Source organism: Leuciscus leuciscus, assembly GCF_965113295.1.
Source record: "Leuciscus leuciscus genome assembly, chromosome: 9".
Taxonomy (NCBI): domain Eukaryota; kingdom Metazoa; phylum Chordata; class Actinopteri; order Cypriniformes; family Leuciscidae; genus Leuciscus; species Leuciscus leuciscus.
Window position 1 is genome coordinate 17179002 of NC_138733.1, and position 22356 is coordinate 17201357.

At 38.2% G+C, this 22356-nt stretch overlaps 3 protein-coding genes across 3 annotated transcripts; all 3 read right to left on the bottom strand.

The window, feature by feature from the left end:
• Positions 1 to 282: 282 nt before the first annotated feature.
• LOC309505888 (uncharacterized protein) lies at positions 283 to 18680 on the bottom strand. Its single transcript, XM_082179347.1, has 14 exons — positions 18205 to 18680; positions 17750 to 18141; positions 15996 to 16552; positions 15795 to 15890; positions 15210 to 15443; positions 14987 to 15128; positions 14794 to 14820; positions 14107 to 14648; positions 12632 to 13201; positions 11200 to 11295; positions 10547 to 10780; positions 10324 to 10465; positions 10131 to 10157; positions 283 to 3073 (listed from the first exon to the last, which is right to left on the bottom strand). Exons 2-14 carry the CDS (start codon positions 17793 to 17795, stop codon positions 2517 to 2519), a joined length of 3270 nt encoding a protein of 1089 aa, XP_082035473.1. The 5' UTR covers positions 17796 to 18141; positions 18205 to 18680; the 3' UTR covers positions 283 to 2516.
• On the bottom strand, positions 3995 to 7602 carry LOC309507002 (E3 ubiquitin/ISG15 ligase TRIM25-like). Its single transcript, XM_082181063.1, has 5 exons — positions 7453 to 7602; positions 6749 to 6851; positions 6025 to 6560; positions 4588 to 4687; positions 3995 to 4169 (listed from the first exon to the last, which is right to left on the bottom strand). The coding sequence occupies exons 1-5, from the start codon at positions 7480 to 7482 to the stop codon at positions 4138 to 4140; spliced, it is 801 nt and encodes a 266-aa protein (XP_082037189.1). The 5' UTR covers positions 7483 to 7602; the 3' UTR covers positions 3995 to 4137.
• Positions 18681 to 20830: 2150 nt separating the features above from the next.
• Positions 20831 to 21808, bottom strand: LOC309505889 (odorant receptor 131-2-like; the record flags this gene model as incomplete). Its single annotated transcript, XM_082179348.1, has 1 exon — positions 20831 to 21808. One exon carries the CDS (start codon positions 21806 to 21808, stop codon positions 20831 to 20833), a length of 978 nt encoding a protein of 325 aa, XP_082035474.1.
• Positions 21809 to 22356: the final 548 nt, after the last annotated feature.

Here is a 22356-nt window from a genome sequence, read left to right on the forward strand (position 1 = left end):
TGTATAGTTTTAGTATATATTTAGTTTTGACTATTGTATATGTTGATATGTTAGTTAGTTTGGCTTTCAATGGTATATTACGTTCACTTGTTGTTGTCCTGCTCGTACTAGTTTTAATTCTGAATTACAGTATTGTTTATGTCATGTACAGAGATCGCACAACAATGGAGAATTGAACAAAAACAGTTTATTCAAACATCCAACAATAGAGCACACAGGAGAAAGCTTAATAAAACAACCATGTATAACCCAGATGACAATCAGTAACCAAGGAAACTAACTAGGGATGGGAAGAAAAGAACATACGCGTGACAGTTAACAGATGCTTAAGCTTAATAAATTGGGTCAAGCGTTTATGATACTTTATTAATTGTATTATGTTGTTGATTAAAGAAATACAAAGTGCTAAAACTATTTACATAGGCATACAGATGCATCAGATAGAAACAGATGGCTTGAGCAAAACATTTCTGACCACTCTGATTTTTTGTTATTAAAAAATATAAAAACTGAAAAGCAGGTTTTTATAGGGGTGGTTGATTATGATTTCACTTTTCTAACTTTAGTTAGTGTGTAATGTTGCTGTTTGAGCATAAAAAACATCTGCAAAGTTACAATGCTCAAAGTTCAAAGCAAAGGGAGATATTTGCTTTAAAGAAATTGCTTTTTAAGGACTACAACAAACAGCTCGTAGGGATTACACCGCATTCCTCCCGGGTTAGTGACATCACCAACCCTAAAATTTACATAAACCCCGCCCCCGGAACACTATTTATAGATTATCAAGACAGAATATGCTAATCAATGACTAGAAGATTACTACACACAAGTAAATTCATCAACTAACCATTCAAAAACATCCTGTTGCATTCTACACTTCACTTCTTCTTGAGTCTCTCCATCTTTGTCTGAATCCGGTTTGAACATAAAAGGCTAAAAGTTTTTGAAATTTTCAGTGCATGTCTGTGTGAGTTTAAGCTCCGCCCCCTGTGCTGGGAGCAGCAGCTCATTTGCATTTAAAGGAACAGGCACAAAACGGTGCGTTATTGCTCACTCTCAAAAAGTGACAATTTTAACATGCTATATAAAAATATCTGTAGGGTATTTTGAGCTAAAACTTCACATACACACTCTGGGGACATCAAAAACTTATTTTACATCTTGTGAAAAGGGCATTATACCACCCCTTTAAAAGGAACACGCAGACTTTTTGGGACTTTAGCTTATTCACCGTATCCCCCAGAGTTAGATATGTATGGACTTATCTAACTCTGGGGGATACGGTGAATAAGCTAAAGTCCCAAAAAGTCGGTGTGTTCCTTTAATACTCAAAAACAACTAAAGGACAAAATGTGATGATGATGATGATGATGATGACATATCCGATCATTTAAAAACAGCAAGTATGCATACTGTAGCACAAAAACTTAAAGGGATAGTTCAGCCAAAAATGAAAATTAGCCCATGATTTATACCCTGAAGCCATTTGACATGTCTTCTTTCAAACAAACACAATCAGAGTTATATAAAAAAAATGTCCTGGCTCTTCCAAGCTTTATTATGGCAGTGAATAGCTGTTTGTCTTTGGAAGTCCATCAAAGGGCATCTATTCATGATTAAAGTGCTCAACGCATCTCCAGGGGGTTAATAAAGGCCTTCTGAAGTGAAGCGATTTGTTCGTGTAAGAAAAATATCCATATTTACAACTTAGGTTGACAAAAACACCTATGATGGCTTCAACGTGAGTAAATCTTTTATTTTTGGTTGAACTATCCCTTTAAGCCCCATCCAGACTGTTAGTCCAAATCGGCAAAAAACGCCTGAACGAGGCTTTCAGTCCAAATCCGATTTTTGTCCTTATCCGAATGAAATCCGATCAGATTTAGCAAGTGTGAATGAAAAAAAAAAAAAAAATTTACATGAAATGCTATTTTTACAAATCCGTGCCTTTGAGCTACATTTATATGTGGTTTGAAATCCTATTCGAATCGCATGAAAATCCACTTCAGTCTGACCGCTCTGATCGGATTTTTCGTGGTTTCTGTTAATTACTTTCTCACGCCACGTAGCCTAAACATCAGACGTTGTTATAGGAAACATACTGAAAGTCGCTGCAGAAACAAGGTTGTGTCGTTGCAAAGAGCTGGACAAGCAGAAAATGACAATATATAAAGGAGACATCAGACATGTTTTGAAAACAGCGGAGACGATAGCACGGAATAAAGCCACGCATAGGCTACCAGCCTCCTACGTTTCTGCCGCTGCCACAGTAGATGCATTGTCATGTTGTAACACATTGTTATGTTGTAAATAAGACAACATCTATATTGCAAACCCCTCCATGCTGCGGTTGTTGTTTTTTGGCGTATATAGCTACACCTACCAACGCAACGTCATAGAAACCAATTCAGAAATCATGGAAAATGAGCGGCATGGGAGACAATAATTTTAGATCAGATTCCAATTGGATACACAAATAATCGGATTTGTACTGACAGTGTGAACATAGCCTTATTTTATATTTGGGATGTAAATTCATTCACTGATCTGATGATCAGCGGTGCTACATTTATACCTTCTTTTTTAATATTAGGGCTAAAGTATGGAAAAAGTTTCTCAGAGAAAGACTGACCAGTGAAAGAATAAATTTGAGATCTGGACTCCACGTCATAAAAGGAAACCAGACCCTCCTCATAATCCACAAACACACCCACTACCTGAGGCTTCACTCTCAGAGACAGAGAGACAGGAGTAGACTCTAATGCAAGATACTGATTCTCATTACTTAGGACTATAATCCAGTATCCATTCTCAGGAGCTGCTGTGATCATTCCCTTCCTGTTAATGGATTCTCTGGCCACTCCTAAATCCCAATCCGTCTTTCCCTTTACCTGCACCTCAAAATAAAATCTCCCTGAGCCGAATCCTTCTTTTGCCAGGACACAGGGACAATAATCAAACCTCTTTGGATTGTCTGGGAGTTCAAGCATAATGTCTCTATATTCAACTTGTTTTCTGTCATCCGACAGGAAGAGATGCGGATGAGCTGTATCAGGATCCAGAGTCACATCCACTGAAAGAGAGATCAGATTTGTATCACAACTTACAACATTTTCGTGTGTTTTATATAAAAATATTATACAGACTTTATCATATGAATTTCAACAAACAGTAAATACAAACAGCACATAGAACTTAGCACATGTGTTTTAAACTTTAAAATGATTCCTTTTCTTTATTTTGAACACTATAATTTGTCATTGACCCTTGTACCTGCATATTGCTGCTTTGTCTTCTGAACTGTGGAGACAAACAACAGTAAAATATTACATTATGGCATATTATGGTAGACTTGTAGGTTTAAGATGAAAATAATGTTGTGTACAACACTATAAATATGAACTTACTAATAACTGAAAAACTCAAAGATAAACTATGTCACATAATAAAGTAGAATGTTATTAATAGATTCTCTGAAACTAGGCCACTTTAGGGTACTTTGCATGTTGAGGATTGACCTCCTTAATTGCATATAAATTAATTATTTACATGACATATTTAAAATAATTTCTGTAAAAAGAAAATATAGCATTATGTAAAGGTAATGATATCCCCCTACCAGTGTTGTTGAGTTTCTCATCTATTCCACTACTAGTTTTGCTGAGCTTCTCATCTACTCCACTACTATTGCTGAGTTTCTCATCTATTCCACTACAAGTTTTGCTGAGTTTCTCATCTAGAGTCTCCTGCAGCTGAATCAAAGCTTTCCTCAGATCCGTCCCACTCTCATGAGTGTCACTGATACTGATCTCAGTCCAGCTGCTGGTGTGTGCAGGTCTGCTCATCGACGGGTAAATCTACAGCAGGAGAGAGCAGAAATCTCTCAGCATGAGGAGTGTTGTGCTGTGACGTGAGCAGAGAGAAGGATCTACACTGACCTGTAGGAGGTGCAGGTGATCCTCAGTGTGTGAGAGATGCTCCAGCTCAGTGTCTCTCCTCTTTAGCTCAGTGATCTCCTGCTCCAGCTCTTTAATAAACTCTTCAGTCTGCTTCTCTACTGCTCTCTGCTTCTGCTCCATCATCTCCAGCAGCTCAGACTGACATCTCTCAATGGAGCGGATCAGATCGGTGAAGAGCTCAATACTCTCTGCTTTCTCTTTCTCTGACGTCTCCTGATAAATCAATAACCAAACACTATTTGTTATATTCTATATTTTCAAAAATAGCTCACCCAAAATTGGCAATGAAGTCATCATGTACTGTAAGTAGTCAGATGATTGGGGAATTATTTCAAGTTTTCCAAGGACATGCATGAGTGAGAAGAAACATACCAAAACTTTTAATGGGATTTGAAAAATGTAACTTGATTTCATTCTGTTCCTCACAAAAAGCTATCGTATGACTTAAGACTTGAAAAAAGTGCATATGGATCACTTTTATAAAAAAAGACAAATTAGTAGCATACTTTTGGAGGTTTATAGCCTCATTTTCAGATATTTTTGTTGTTTGGAAAAGAGCAGATGATGAAAAAATAAAATGACAAAATTTAGCACCTTTACCAAAGGTGAATCATTAAACAATCTAGACTCACTTTTCTGAGTTCTTCTAAGTGTTTGAGGTCTTGAAACCTCTTCATTCTGTCCTGGATCATCTGCTTCACGCCTGCCTGTATCTTCATCAGCTGAGGCTACAGACAGAAAATAACAAACAGACAATAAACACCATCTAACTCAAATGTATTGTTAAATACTATACTTACAACCTGGTCATGTATAAAATATACGTGCATAAAATTCACTGCAGTTTACAGCAGAAATAAACGCTATTGTGCAAACTTCATTCCTTTCCTTTAATGATTACACAAAGACAAGCAATAAAGCCATAGCTACTACTACACACGCTGAGACACAACAATACTATCATGACCTCAAATTACCTTGACCTTTACTATAGTGCATGATTTGTAGCTAACACATCTTAACATTTGCAAAACATAACATACAACTCTAGTCATGTTGAGTAATTGAGTTTTGTCCTGTAAAACGGTTTACTCAGCATGAGCTCTAAGTGTGGTAGAAGCAGCTGTACGTCTTTTGTTGTTGTTTATTCAATCTCACATGTGCTTTAGCTCGATAGAGCATTAACTTTAAAAATGTAGCCTATTGTTTATCGACATTCAACTGACGGTCTATCTATGCAATACACGTCCCTTATCTCAGGGAACCGAGGTTACGTTAGAAACCGAGTCGTTCCCTTTCAAGCGGTCACTTCGTATTGCATCTGCTAGACGTGATGGGGTGTTCAAGCAGAACGACATATGGCCCCAGCCTGGGACACTTGGACAAGGGCCTCGAGGGCAGTAGGGCTAATGGGGCAATCGTGCCTTGAAGAGGGTTAAGAGATTGGTCGGAACATCCAAGAGCAATAGTGGGCCGGGCTAGTTCAGAGGCCAGCTCCAACTATACAGAGAGGATATGTGCCTGTAGCGCAGACACTTCCAGAATATAAAATCTGGCGAAGGTGGACACTGTGAGCCGGCTGCCGCACATATATCGCCAATAGACACCCCACTGGACCGAGGAAAGATTTCAGGAGTTGTCTGCGAAGTCCGAAGACCGTTTCTGAAGGAGATTAAATCCTAATCATATGGCGAAATGAGCTGCTTTTATAGGCAGATGCCCCGCCCCTTTTGGCGGGCTCTGCGCTCGGATCGGCGGGCTGTGCACCGATTTGGCTCGCGCAGGTCCCTCTGACCAGCCAACAAGCGTGCGTGACGTGTATCTGCACTGTTATGGTTGTGCAGAGGCTTCAGTAATCGGAGAAAAGGGAGTTTTCCCCCATCGCGTCTAGCAGATGTAAGTGACCGTTCGAAAGGGAACGCCAAAATCACGTTCTGTTTAGGAGAAAATTTAACTTGCTTTTAGCGCCACCCATTGGACGTTGCACTGCAAAACTGACACGTCACCTGCAAGATGCAAAGACGTGATTTTATTTCCCGAAATCATATGGTAACTTTGTTGTTACCTTCCTCTCTCTACTCTCCTCCTCTATAGAAACAGTGTTGTGAGTCTTGTGGTCTGCCATAGCGCATTGGAAACACACACATGTCTGATCATCTCTACAGAACAGCTCCAGAGGTTTATCATGTTTCTGACAGATATAGACCTCAAGATTCTCCACAGGATCGATCAGTTTGTGTTGCTTTAGCTTTGGGACTCTCTGATGAGGCTCCAGGTGAGTTTGACAGTAAGAGCTCTGACACACCAGGCACATTTTCAGAGCTTTCATCTTTATATCATCCTCACAGATGTCACAGAGAACATCAGATTTACTCTGGCCAGACTTTCCTTTAAAGAGCAGCACAAACTCTCTGAATGCTGTGTTGATCTTAAGGTCGGGTCTTCTTCTGAAAGGTTCTTTACATAGTGGACAGTTGTATGTCTGACTGATGTCCCAGCACTGGTTCAGGCAGCTCTTACAGAAGTTGTGTCCACATGGAGTGCTGACCGGGTCAGTGAACACATCCAGACAGATCGAGCACTTGAGCTCGGATGACAGAGCTGAAGATGGGAAAACACCATTTATCATATAGAACTGATTTATGCATTTCAAAGTAAATCAACAAATCAGCAATTAGTATATTATATAAGAAGAATAAAGCCTATAGATCAATGTCATCTGATGTGCTTTTATAACACTTTTCACATTGTTATTGTTCTTTCTTTCATTCTTTCCTTGGTTTACTGACATAATGGAGGTTCATCCAGACTCCTTCTCCTGGTCTGAGTTGGTTTTGGTGGTGATGATGATAAAGATTCTGCCATCACTTTTTCCTTCTTTAAGTCTATACACTGCAAACACAAAACACATCTCATTTCACAGCATGAAATGATGATTTTATGTAAAACTGGTTTGATTCATCTGTTAGCCATTAAACATGTTCAGGTACAAAGTACACACGAGTACAAAGTACACATATTTATGTTACCACATAAAGGACTAGTTTTCAGAGTGTTGACTGAAATTGATCTCAAACCTGGAATCATTTTACTGATGAACTGGTCATACTAAAGTTTACAGATTATTGCAAATTGGGGGATGGGGGGGGGGGGGGGGGGGGGATCAGATCATTGAAAAATATTACGAAAAGAATATCTTTTCACTCAAAACAGTCAGTTGTAACTAAGACCACATGGAAAGTAAAGTTTTACCTTCAGCTTTCAGTTTTTCTGACGTGTGACTCAATTTAAGCTCACATCAAACTTTGATTCGCAATCCATCAAATGACATTCTCTTAATAAAATGTTTATATCATTTCAGTGAAGCAAACCCAAAAATACTGAGTATTTGACTAACACTTAAACCTGCTTTTACCCAACTTTACTCCAGTTAAATATGTCAAATAGAGAGAAACTTGTTCAGTAAAATATCTTTAATATTTCCATCACTTACCTGTGTATGAGTTTTCTGCGGTGCATACATGCCCTATTCGGATGGGATCAAATGTACAATGGTAGATGGAGTAATGTAATTTTACCACAGGACGTCTGTAATATTAATGGCCAATTCACACAGGATATCTCAGTAAAACTAGCAGAAGTGGGAGGCGTAACTCGATTTGCGCATTGCCCGTAGTATATGGCAAGCCATTTGAACTTTTATTCATTTCCAGGATATGAATCCTTGATATCAACAATTCAGTTTTCACAAGTTAAAATGATAGTTATTGATATCAGGAATTAGATTAGTAACAATGGCAATATTTTATTTCAGAAATTACATTTCCACTAGTAACAATGCTAATTCTTGATATCCACAATTAAATTTTCACTAGCTAAAATTATAATTCTTGGTTATCAACAATTGAATTTCAACTAGTAAAAACTATAATTCTTGATATCTGTAATTGTAATTGTATTTTCACTAGTGAAATGTCACCATAGGCTGCCATTCAAAATCAATTGTTGATATCAAGAATTGATTTCTTATAGTTGAAATTCCAATTTCACATATCAAAAATACAATTCTTATTGGTAAACACCTTTATTTTTGATATCAAGAATTCAATTGTCACTAGTTGAAATGTCTGTTCTTGATATCAACAATTGAATTGCCACTATAGTAATATGTTTACTATGTTCATTTTTGATATAAATAATTCAATTTTCACTAGTAACAATGTTAATTTCTGATATCATGAAGTGATTGTTACTAGTAAGAAAGCCATTTTAGATATCTGAAATTATACTGATATCAGGAATACATTTTCAGATATCAAAAATGTAAATTTTTACTAGTAGCAATTTAATTGGTGATATCTAGAATAGACTTTTTTACTAGTAACCACGTAACTCTTGATATCAACATATATATTGTTGTATATATAATTAACTTATAGGATCATTTATTTAAAAACTGTGGCAAAAATCTGCTTTATATTTATCAGAACTTTTTTTTTTTTTTTAAAGAAAGAAAAAAAAGAAAAGGATCACAAACTCCACCTATTCAGGCTTGTGGTAAATATCATAAATGTATGCATACTTCAAAACTATAATCATCAAATTCACTGGAAACAGACAGTATACAATCCAGGCTAATTTAATCTTATTTCATCAAGTTGGGATGCAACAATCTTCATCTTGTATATTGTATGGTACAGATATTATAGAAATTGTGATGCATGAATGTCCTGAATCTAAATGTTACACATACTGTAGTTATATTTCCTCCAACAAAACATGTTGCACTGTTTCAGTGCTCTCCAGCAATGAAGTCAAATTCGAAGTCTGTCTCACTCTGAATTTCCACAGTTTTCTAAAAGATGCTTAAAGCAATATACAAATCATCAGCAAAAAAAATATACAAAAATAAAAAATTTAATAAAATCACGTTTAGTTAAATATTACTGATAGTATTATGTCTGACACCTGTAAAATAATATATTTGATGTCCTTCCTGTTACATTGAACTCCTGGAACTTAGTCACTGTACACAACAACTTTTTTTAATAGACATCCAATCTTTTGAGTTATAATTTAACTTTGCTGTCACTCACATTGAAAATGTCTTTCCAAAACAGTTCCTGGTGAAAAGAACAGGAAAGACAGTAAAACCCTTTGAACAGACTGTGAATCGATATCATAGTCTTGTTTTCATATGTACTATTTATTGTTTATAAAATGTCCTTCCTGTGTGATGGTTCCTTCATCAGTTATAGAAATAAGCACAGGACTTTATTCAGGCTTAACATGTAATTAAAATTTCACAGCAACAGGAGAAAGAAAATGGTTTGACGAATGTATTAACATTCAGAAAAACAATTAAAAAAAGTAAAAAAAAAAAAGTAAAAAAAAAAGACTTTACATGTCTCATCATTTAATAACAGCAGGTATTCATATAACTAAAAATATATTATTTTGTATGTTATTGGTGTCAATTTATTCATTGTATCTGACATGTGAGATGATCAGTGGTGCTGTATTTTTACCTTCTTCGTTATTGCAAGGGCAAAAGTATGGGAAGAGTTTCTCAGTGAAAGACTGACCAGTGAAAGAATAAATATGAGATCTGGACTCCACATCATAAAAGGAAACCAGACCCTCCTCATAATCCACAAACACACCCACTACCTGAGGCTTCACTCTCAGAGACAGAGAGACAGCAGGAGATTCATAAGCCTGATAGTGATTCACATCCCTCAGAAATACAATCCAGTATCCATCCTCAGGAGCTGCTGTGATCATTCCCTTCCTGTTAATGGATTCTCTGACCACTCCTAAATCCCAATCCGTCTTTCCCTTTACCTGCACCTCAAAATAAAATCTCCCTGAGCTGAACCCCTCTTTTGACAAAACACAGCAACAATAATCAAACCTCTTTGGGTTGTGTGGGAGTTCAAGCTCAATGTCTCTATATTTCACTTGTTTTCCATCATCAGACAGGGCGAGTTTTGGATGAGATGTGTCAGGATCTAGAGTCACATCCACTGAAAGAGATCATATAAATCACAACTTCTCAAGAAAACAGTTTTCATGTCTTTAATATCTTGAAAAAAGTATTGTTTAGACTTTGGTATATAAATTTAAACTCTTATTTTATGACAATTTGAACATAGACATCACAAATTTTACCTGCATGTTGCTGCATCCTCTTCAGCACTGTGGAGACAAAAGACCATAAATGTATAAAAAATACTATATAATACAAATATTATTATAAGTTTACATATGTAAAATAATTAAGAATAAGAAAAGTCTGTAGGAAAGTCAAAGTCGTATTGGTCAGAATTAAGCTACGTCACAATAAGGTCTGACATTTTGTTACCAGTTTTGCTGAGTTTCTCATCTAGAGTCTCCTGCAGCTGAGTCAAAGCTTTCCTCAGATTCTCCACACTCTCATGAGTGTCACTGATACTGATCTCAGTCCAGCTGCTGGTGTGTGCAGGTCTGCTCATCGACGGGTAAATCTACAGCAGGAGAGAGCAGAAATCTCTCAGCATGGGGAGTGTTGTGCTGTGACGTGAGCAGACAGAAGGATCTACACTGACCTGTAGGAGGTGCAGGTGATCCTCAGTGTGTGAGAGATGCTCCAGCTCAGTGTCTCTCCTCTTTAGCTCAGTGATCTCCTGCTCCAGCTCTTTAATAAACTCTTCAGTCTGCTTCTCTGCTGCTCTCTGCTTCTGCTCCATCATCTCCAGCAGCTCAGACTGACATCTCTCAATGGAGCGGATCAGATCGGTGAAGAGCTCAATACTCTCTGCTTTCTCTTTCTCTGACGTCTCCTGATAAATCAATAACCAAACACTATTTGTTATATTCTATATTTTCAAAAATAGCTCACCCAAAATTGGCAATGAAGTCATCATGTACTGTAAGTAGTCAGATGATTGGGGAATTATTTCAAGTTTTCCAAGGACATGCATGAGTGAGAAGAAACATACCAAAACTTTTAATGGGATTTGAAAAATTTAACTTGATTTCATTCTGTTCCTCACAAAAAGCTATCGTATGACTTAAGACTTGAAAAAAGTGCATATGGATCACTTTTATAAAAAAAGACAAATTAGTAGCATACTTTTGGAGGTTTATAGCCTCATTTTCAGATATTTTTGTTGTTTGGAAAAGAGCAGATGATGAAAAAATAAAATGACAAAATTTAGCACCTTTACCAAAGGTGAATCATTAAACAATCTAGACTCACTTTTCTGAGTTCTTCTAAGTGTTTGAGGTCTTGAAACCTCTTCGTTCTGTCCTGGATCATCTGCTTCACGCCTGCCTGTATCTTCATCAGCTGAGGCTACAGACAGAAAATAACAAACAGACAATAAACACCATCTAACTCAAATGTATTGTTAAATACTAGACTTACAACCTGGTCATGTATAAAATATACGTGCATAAAATTCACTGCAGTTTACAGCAGAAATAAACGCTATTGTGCAAACTTCATTCCTTTCCTTTAATGATTACACAAAGACAAGCAATAAAGCCATAGCTACTACACACGCTGAGACACAACAATACTATCATGACCTCAAATTACCTTGACCTTTACTATAGAGCATGATTTGTAGCTAACACATCTTAACATTTGCAAAACATAACATACAACTCTAGTCATGTTGAGTAATTGAGTTTAGTCCTGTAAAACGGTTTACTCAGCATGAGCTCTAAGTGTGGTAGAAGCAGCTGTAAGTCTTTTGTTGTTGTTTATTCAATCTCACATGTGCTTTAGCTCTATAGAGCATTAACTTTAAAAATGTAGCCTATTGTTTATCGACATTCAACTGACGGTCTATCTATGCAATACACGTCCCTTATCTCAGGGAACCGAGGTTACGTTAGAAACCGAGTCGTTCCCTTTCAAGCGGTCACTTCGTATTGCATCTGCTAGACGTGATGGGGTGTTCAAGCAGAACGACATATGGCCCCAGCCTGGGACACTTGGACAAGGGCCTCGAGGGCAGTAGGGCTAATGGGGCAATCGTGCCTTGAAGAGGGTTAAGAGATTGGTCGGAACATCCAAGAGCAATAGTGGGCCGGGCTAGTTCAGAGGCCAGCTCCAACTATACAGAGAGGATATGTGCCTGTAGCGCAGGGACTTCCAGAATATAAAATCTGGCGAAGGTGGACACTGTGAGCCGGCTGCCGCACATATATCGCCAATAGACACCCCACTGGACCGAGGAAAGATTTCAGGAGTTGTCTGCGAAGTCCGAAGACCGTTTCTGAAGGAGATTAAATCCTAATCATATGGCGAAATGAGCTGCTTTTATAGGCAGATGCCCCGCCCCTTTTGGCGGGCTCTGCGCTCGGATCGGCGGGCTGTGCACCGATTTGGCTCGCGCAGGTCCCTCTGACCAGCCAACAAGCGTGCGTGTATCTGCACTGTTATGGTTGTGCAGAGGCTTCAGTAATCGGAGAAAAGGGAGTTTTCCCCCATCGCGTCTAGCAGATGTAAGTGACCGTTCGAAGGGAACGCCAAAATCACGTTCTGTTTAGGAGAAAATTTAACTTGCTTTTAGCGCCACGGCGCCACCCATTGGACGTTGCACTGCAAAACTGACACGTCACCTGCAAGATGCAAAGACGTGATTTTATTTCCCGAAATCATATGGTAACCTTGTTGTTACCTTCCTCTCTCTACTCTCCTCCTCTATAGAAACAGTGTTGTGAGTCTTGTGGTCTGCCATAGCGCATTGGAAACACACACATGTCTGATCATCTCTACAGAACAGCTCCAGAGGTTTATCATGTTTCTGACAGATATAGACCTCAAGATTCTCCACAGGATCGATCAGTTTGTGTTTCTTTAGCTTTGGGACTCTCTGATGAGGCTCCAGGTGAGTTTGACAGTAAGAGCTCTGACACACCAGGCACATCTTCAGAGCTTTCATCTTTATATCATCCTCACAGATGTCACAGAGAACATCAGATTTACTCTGGCCAGACTTTCCTTTAAAGAGCAGCACAAACTCTCTGAATGCTGTGTTGATCTTAAGGTCGGGTCTTCTTCTGAAAGGTTCTTTACATAGTGGACAGTTGTATGTCTGACTGATGTCCCAGCACTGGTTCAGGCAGCTCTTACAGAAGTTGTGTCCACATGGAGTGCTGACCGGGTCAGTGAATGGATCCAGACAGATCGAGCACTTGAGCTCGGATGACAGAGCTGAAGATGGGAAAACACCATTTATCATATAGAACTGATTTATACATTTCAAAGTAAATCAACAAATCAGCAATTAGTATATTATATAAGAAGAATAAAGCCTATAGATCAATGTCATCTGATGTGCTTTTATAACACTTTTCACATTGTTATTGTTCTTTCTTTCATTCTTTCCTTGGTTTACTGACATAATGGAGGTTCATCCAGACTCCTTCTCCTGGTCTGAGTTGGTTTTGGTGGTGATGATGATAACGATTCTGCCATCACTTTTTCCTTCTTTAAGTCTATACACTGCAAACACAAAACACATCTCATTTCACAGCATGAAATGATGATTTTATGTAAAACTGGTTTGATTCATCTGTTAGCCATTAAACATCTTCAGGTACAAAGTACACACGAGTACAAAGTACACATATTTATGTTACCACATAAAGGACTAGTTTTCAGAGTGTCGACTGAAATTGATCTCAAACCTGGAATCATTTTACTGATGAACTGGTCATACAAAAGTTTACAGATTGTTGCAAATTGGGGGATGGGGGATGGGGGATGGGGGGGGGGGGGGGTGAATATCAGATCATTGAAAAATATTACGAAAAGAATATTACGGAAAGACAGTAAAACCCTTTGAACAGACTGTGAATCGATATCATAGTCTTGTTTTCATATGTACTATTTATTGTTTATAAAATGTCCTTCCTGTGTGATGGTTCCTTCATCAGTTATAGAAATAAGCACAGGACTTTATTCAGGCTTAACATGTCATTTAAATTTCACAGCAACAGGAGAAAGAAAATGGTTTGACGAATGTTTTAACATTCAGAAAAACAATTAAAAAAAGTAATGAATCATAAAAATGTCTCATCATTTAATAACAGCAGGTATTCATATAACTAAAAATATATTATTTTGTATGTTATTGGTGTCAATTTATTCATTGTATCTGACATGTGAGATGATCAGTGGTGCTGTATTTTTACCTTCTTCGTTATTGCAAGGGCAAAAGTATGGGAAGAGTTTCTCAGTGAAAGACTGACCAGTGAAAGAATAAATATGAGATCTGGACTCCACGTCATAAAAGGAAACCAGACCCTCCTCATAATCCACAAACACACCCACTACCTGAGGCTTCACTCTCAGAGACAGAGAGACAGGAGGAGATTCATAAGCCTGATAGTGATTCCCATCCCTCAGAAATACAATCCAGTATCCATTCTCAGGAGCTGCTGTGATCATTCCCTTCCTGTTAATGGATTCTCTGACCACTCCTAAATCCCAATCCGTCTTTCCCTTTACCTGCACCTCAAAATAAAATCTCCCTGAGCTGAACCCCTCTTTTGCCAAAACACAGCAACAATAATCAAACCTCTTTGGGTTGTGTGGGAGTTCAAGCTCAATGTCTCTATATTTCACTTGTTTTCCATCATCAGACAGGTCGAGTTTTGGATGAGATGTGTCAGGATCTAGAGTCACATCCACTGAAAGAGATCATATAAATCACAACTTCTCAAGAAAACAGTTTTCATGTCTTTAATATCTTGAAAAAAGTATTGTTTAGACTTTGGTATATACATTTAAACTCTTATTTTATGACAATTTGAACATAGACATCACAAATTTTACCTGCATGTTGCTGCATCCTCTTCAGCACTGTGGAGACAAAAGACCATAAATGTATAAAAAATACTATATAATACAAATATTATTATAAGTTTACATATGTAAAATAATTAAGAATAAGAAAAGTCTGTAGGAAAGTCAAAGTCGTATTGGTCAGAATTAAGCTACGTCACAATAAGGTCTGACATTTTGTTACCAGTTTTGCTGAGTTTCTCTTCTAGATTCTCCTGCAGCTGAGTCAAAGCTTTCCTCAGATTCCCCACACTCTCATGAGTGTCACTGATACTGATCTCAGTCCAGCTGCTGGTGTGTGCAGGTCTGCTCATCGACGGGTAAATCTACAGCAGGAGAGAGCAGAAATCTCTCAGCATGGGGAGTGTTGTGCTGTGACGTGAGCAGAGAGAAGGATCTACACTGACCTGTAGGAGGTGCAGGTGATCCTCAGTGTGTGAGAGATGCTCCAGCTCAGTGTCTCTCCTCTTTAGCTCAGTGATCTCCTGCTCCAGCTCTTTAATAAACTCTTCAGTCTGCTTCTCTGCTGCTCTCTGCTTCTGCTCCATCATCTCCAGCAGCTCAGACTGACATCTCTCAATGGAGCGGATCAGATCGGTGAAGAGCTCAATATTCTCTGCTTTCTCTTTCTCTGATGTTTCCTGATACATCAATGAACAAACTTTCAGTTTTTATTTTTAATGTGTTTTTACTCTTGCCCTAAAAAGTTAGTGAATACTGCCATGAAACACAACTGCATAAAGCCTCCTGCAATGAGGAAAGTAATGGATCTTCTCAGTGAGCCGAGCCTCTAGTGGCCCACAGGAATCCCTATATTTGAAACAATGAAATCCCAAACTCTGGGCACAACTAACTCACGTTAGTTGGTCTTGGTTTATGTGATGTATGAAACAGGCATTTAGTAGCCATGTGCATCTACATATGTCATAATAAGTCTGCATTGTTGACTATGAAAGGGCATCACCTGAGCAGTAATATTTTCCTGAACTCACTTTTTTTAGTTTTGCTGAGCGTTTGAGGTCTTGAATCCTCTTCATTCTGTCCTGGATCATCTGCTGCACATCTGATTGTATCTTCATCAGCTGAGGCTACAGATTCAAATCAATTTTATCATTGAACATTGAATTTATATATCAGACCTGACAGATATTTATTTGTTTATTGTTTGAATAAAGTTAAAGCATGTGCCCTACCCTTCTCTCTCTACTCTCCTCCTCTATAGAAACAGTGTTGTGATTCCTGTGGTCTGTCACAGCACAGAGGAAACACACACATGTCTGATCATCTCTACAGAACAGCTCCAGAGGTTTCTCATGTTTCTGACAGATATGGTCCACAAGATTCTCCACAGGATCGATCAGTTTGTGTTTCTTCAGCTTTGGGACTCTCTGATGAGGCTCCAGGTGAGTTTGACAGTAAGAGCTCTGACACACCAGGCACATCTTCAGAGCTTTCATCTTTATATCATCATCACAGATGTCACAGAGAACATCAGATTTACTCTGGCCAGGCTTTTCCTTAATGAGCAGCACAAACTCTCTGAGTGCCGTGTTGATCTTAAGGTCGGGTCTTCTTCTGAAAGGTTCTTTACATAGTGGACAGTTGTAGGTCTGACTTTTGTCCCAGCACTGGTTCAGGCAGCTCTTACAGAAGTTGTGTCCACATGGAGTGCTGACTGGATCAGTGAATGGATCCAGACAGATCGAGCACTGAAGCTCCTCGGCTAGAGGACCACTGGAGGATGACAGAGCTGGAGACGAAGATGAAAAACACCATTAAACACCAACATTTAGATCTGATTTGTACATGAAAATGATTTCCAAAAAAACAACAACAATAAGCAATTAGTATTTCACGAAAGAAAGAATAAAGCCTGGTCCATTAGATGTGAGTTCTTATCAGTCGGTCACATTCAGCGTTAACGTCAGTGACTTACGAATTGGGATCCCTATAGAAAGACGCCACAACTGCTGCCCCTTCCAGCACCCTGAGCAAGCCATCAGGTCGCCCTGCAACTAGGGAAGGAAGTAGGACAGGGCAGTGCACAGAGAATGTCAATCACTTATGTTCCATTCACCCTGAACAGTGAGACTAGGATAACACTGGAAAAGCATGGCTTTTCCAACTGGAAAGGAACACTACGGAGACCACATCCTGCTCGTAGGGAGGTAACATGTGGAGTTACACATATGGACTGACAGTCAGGGCAGTGCAACATATGGAAGATCTCAGCAGGGACTCATCCAGCGAGCAAACCCCCACTGTCATCCTCAGATCACCCTGTGACATCGTGGCTGTCAGACGGGGAAACGACCGAATCCAGAAACATACAGGTGGAATTGCATCTTTAAAAGATGCAACGTCACACACGGTGTTTACTCTTTTAGGGAAACTGCTCTTTAGATTTTGAAGCGCCAAGAGGAACAGCCACTGCTCCAGACTGTGCACTCTCAGCAACCGCGACCTCCACTGGAACGTGCCGAAACACCAACACCGGAATAGGAACAGTCTCTCGTTCTGACACTCTCTCTCGAGCGATGATTGAAGAGCAGAGTGAAAACCAGGTCTGCTCGGCTCCGAAGCGAAAGCTTATTGTGAGTATTTGCACGTTGCCTTATATACCCGGAAGCGGGGGAGCGGCTTGCAATGCAAATCTCACTCGCCAATGTGCATTGGCTTGCTCTTACCAGTTGAAGGTGATTGGGCTCTCAGGCGAGATCCCAATTCGACAGCCATGTTCAACGTGACTGACTGATAGGGAACACCATTTATCGCCTACATTTTAAAATTATGTATGCATAAACTGGAATATTACTAATTCAAGAAAAAACTCTCTCATAAGCAATCAGCTATAGTGTTACATGTTAGAAAGAATGAAACCTATGTCAGTATCACTTTGCTTTTGTTCTTTGTTTCAATTACTGAATTACTGGAGGTTCTTCCATACTTTTTCTCCTATCCTCACTTTGTTTTCGTGATGTTGATGAAGCCATTGCTTGTCCCCTCTTTAAACCTATTCAGGAGAAATTCACCACAACACATTCCTCATTAGTTGCATGAAATAAGACCGGTGTCTAACAATTTAATTAAAAAAATTCTGAGTTTAAAGGTGAATTATGTAATACTGGCCATGTTAAAATACTTTTACATATCTAATAATGTATGAAGATGGAGTCTACCAGCCTGACAGAACTCTGACACAACCAGTTCTGCAGTTTTGGGGTGTGACGATCTGGGCCAATTGAGAAAAAGTTAAAGAAACCGGTCTGAAAACATAATTTGTGCAATTATATTTGTTGCCACTAGAGGCAAAGAAATTACAAGCTTCACCTTTAAAGTCTAAATAAAATTGAATCACAAAAGTCTTAGTATAGTCACCTTTTAATATAAAAATTGAATCACCTAAATAAAATTGAATCACAAAAGTCTTAGTCTGAAAACACTTAGTCAACACTAAGATCAGATCAGAATAATAAATACTCAAATACTCAGATCAGAATCACAAACCTGGATTTGTTTAACCATTTATTGTCATCAAATATTTTAAGTATTTATTTACAGATCAAACAAGAAAAGACTAAATAATATATGTCCCCTATTAAAAAAAACAACTAAAAAAAACACACATCTTAAACCAGTCTAAGTTGGTTTACTGGTCTAAACTGGTCTCTCAGCCTGGCAAGGTTGGTCTGTTTCTGGTTTTGGAGCTAGGGGCCTGAGCACAATTCTTCCAGCCAGGGTGGTAGACCAGCTAGACCAGGAAGCCAGTCTACCAAGCAAGTTGTGTATTTGGCTTTTGCAAAAAACCTGGTTTTGCCGAACTTATTCCAGTTACTTACACAGACCACTAACATTTAAAACCTGTTTAGTAAAATCTCTTACAGTACATCACTTACCTGTGAGTGAATATCAGCTGTGGCTTTAGATCACCTGAAGATTATCACCTAATAGCTTCTGTGGCTTAACAAGAAAATTCTGCAGTTTTCAGACTGTTTTGTTTCTCTTTCACTGCAAGGACTCACTCACCTGCAGTGATGTCAAAGCTCCTCCCAAATTGGAATGCAACAGAATTCCTATACATTCTGTTGTGAAGGAAACTGACAGAACATGTGTTGACATTAAACTTGCGTAACAGAATAGTAATGAAAGTTAATTCTACAACATATTAAAAGGTGACTATATCACATACTGAATAAGTATGAACTGAATACGTGTTTAACTTGTTTTTAACTTTTAAAGTGTTTCAGGGGTGTGTACAGATATTGTTGGGGGCAGGGGCTTAAGCAGGCCACCCATCTCATTTGATGTTACAAAATTTGAAGTGAAAAAAAAGTTACATAGTGTAGAACATATTTTAATTAATTACACTTAAAAAAAATTCATTAAATTATACTAAAACCTTTAGTCTTTTATTTTACAGATTAAATCATTAATTTAACAGATTTGTTTAAACCTGTTGATCATCTATGAATGAAAAAATTTCCTCAGTCTTTATGAATGGGTCATTGAATCATGGACTCACCCAAGTCATTCAAAAACACTCAAGAACAAAACACTTTTTTGAAAGATGCAACTATTCTGCTTTGTTTGGAACTATTCACATGGGCAGAATAGAGCAAAAACAGTCAAAATTCTGGGTAAGTGTTTTGTTTATGAGCCATATTAGCTGTCCCAATGTGAAGGCTGCATCCTCCGAAGGCCGTATTTGAAGGCCGATTGCATCACCGCGGCGCGATGAAGGCTGTCCCAATTCAATTCTGCATCCTTCGAAGTATGCGTCCTTCGAAGGATGCAGCCTTCGCATTGGGACACAGCTACTGTGAGAATCCAGATGCCTTTCTGCCCAGTGACCCTAAAGGATCTTATGTTCACGCTGTATGACTGTAGGAGTAAGGGGTGCCAATTGTGGCCATTTTTTTAGTTTATTTTTTTGATTTCCCCCCACTTTCAATTCTTTTACATCAATGAAAGGTTCGGTTTTTGCGAATTTATGGAATAAAAGATCGAAATGATTAACATTGCAGATTTATTTTTACAGCCCTCTTTGATCATATTATCCAGGGTGCCAATAATTCTGATCAATAATGGCTTTACATCTAAAAAAAATAAAAAAATAATAAAAGGTCTTAATTCCTGAGATGGAAAAATATGATTTGTTGGAGGTTTGAAGCTGAGAACCACTGGAGTAGAAGAGATCTGAACCGTTTATAGTTATTTAGACGGTGAACAGTGACATCTTGTGGTGAGTAAGAGATACTGCAGGAGCAGATATGACATGCTGGTGGTGACCGTGTTGTAATCTACTACTTGGTCACTGGTTCCCCATCTAACTATGGGGTTACTTGAGAGCCATTATAGTTTCCTTTATTTTCCTCATTTAGATAAATTATTTCCTTAATGCACGCATTAAATGTGCATATCTAAGATCATATTCAATAGGAACAGGAATTCGGAAAGGCAGTTTAAAAGTTACCTATATATATATAAAAGTTACCTGAGTATTTTATTATTTTAAAGCCTTGTGGTCAAACAAGATAAAATATTTATATACAATTTGTCTTATATTGTATATCTTTTTCATTATAATAGCAGGTTCATTCTGAACAGATACAAAGTTAATAAATGAGTTATAACAACAACAAAAAAACTATTGATTCCAAGCACAACTATGCAATATGCTTACAAAATTGACACATTTTTAATAATAAAGTTTGAATAAAGGGTGAAAATGTAATTTTTCCTAGGCTGGACATCAATTTTGTATTTGTCAATTACATTTGACAGGTTTATTTAAAGTTAGATTATTAATTATTACAACGTTAAACATTTAAACATTAAATGATATAATTATATTTATACATTAGATATAAATATAGTATGTTTAATAAACATCAAATATATTTTGACATAAATAGCATACCCACTGCCAGCCAAAATATATTTATGAATAAGTTATTTTATATGATTGTGAATGCTAAACATTGGTGCAGTTTATTTTAATGAAACAATCCACTATATTGTGTGAGGTTTAATTGTGTATAGAAACGCTTAGGACACCTCTAACCGTTTTACCATCTCTTATTTTGCTCTGATTAACCAAACAAATGCCACAAAAGGCATAATATCTAAGAGCATTATAAAACTTTTTGTCTCGTAATCCATAAATGAAGGGACTCATACCCCGAGGCAAGATAACAAATAAAATGAAATTTGAGTACCTTACATTCTTAAATATCATGACATCTACTTTCCATAAAGGCATTTCTATATAAGGGGTTATAAGCTGCGCCATACACAGAAGAAGCTGAATGCCATGGAGAAGAACCGTTTTTAGACCCTTATTTGTTGACTTCTTGTTCTCAGAGGAGGCAGACCTGGCCACGATCATAATCTTGATGTAGGTGGAGATAGTAATACACAACATTATGATGAATAAGAGCTGTAGCGTCGCTGCCCTCATGTCCGCCAGCCATTTTACCTGTAACATGATCTCCACAGTACACACAACATATGAGAACCTGGCACCAGGTGAAAGATAAGCAAAAGAGACAATGAGAATAAACAGTGGGAGAAGAAGACTGACACCCCATGTGATGAGAAGCCCAATGAATGTGTTTTTGGGGGTGGAGATGCTGGCATGTCTTAAAGGCAAACATATCGCCACATAGCGCTCCAAACACATGGCTACAAGAGTCAAGGGTGTACAAACAGTGAGAAAAGACAAAATTGCACAGGTCATACAGCAAGGAATTATGTGCACAGGGTACTGGTAAAACGCCCCAATAATGGTTAAATCAGTCAACAGCATAAAAGCAGTGTCAGCAAAAAGAGTCTGAGCAAACAGAATGTAGCGCGTGTCTCTGAAGGTCTCCTTCTTCAGAAAGGTGAAAATCATCAGTCCGTTCACATAGAGAAGAATCCCCACCACTACGTGCACAATCAAAGGCTTCTCATTTATTGCTGTCAAACTGTACGTACTGCTTAAGTTGTTTCCTGTTAAGTTCATACTGATGGCAAAAATAAGCCATGAAAAGTCAGAAGGAAGTTGCGCATAACCTCCGATCTCTCCTTTCTTTGTGCTGTTTTTATAGAGCTGTAGATGGGCTGGACCTTGTTTTGTTTACATGGTCCAGCACTCATGACACTCATATGTCATCAGTGCAGATGTTTCTATAACGCAGTGCTTATTTCATCATCTGGGATGCATGTTACAACAGATTTAATCAAAGAATATCATAATGTGTGTGGGTGCTTTTTATTAGGCCTTTAGAAAGGTAGGGTCGGCAGTGTTTTTCATAAACACTTTTTGTTATATTGGTTGAAATTCTTCACATCAATGATAGAAGTGGTCTAAATATTAAAACATTTATTATCTGTGGAAATATCAGGACCAAAAAATGTTTGTCTAGACAGAGTGTCCAGCCTGTCAATGTATATATTTCCATACCTCCGTGCACCATTTTCGCACAGACATCACACGTCATCAGCGTGTTCCATGAGGCTATGTAGAGGTCTTCTCGGGTCCTAAAATCTGTGCCCAACCTGACGTGCATA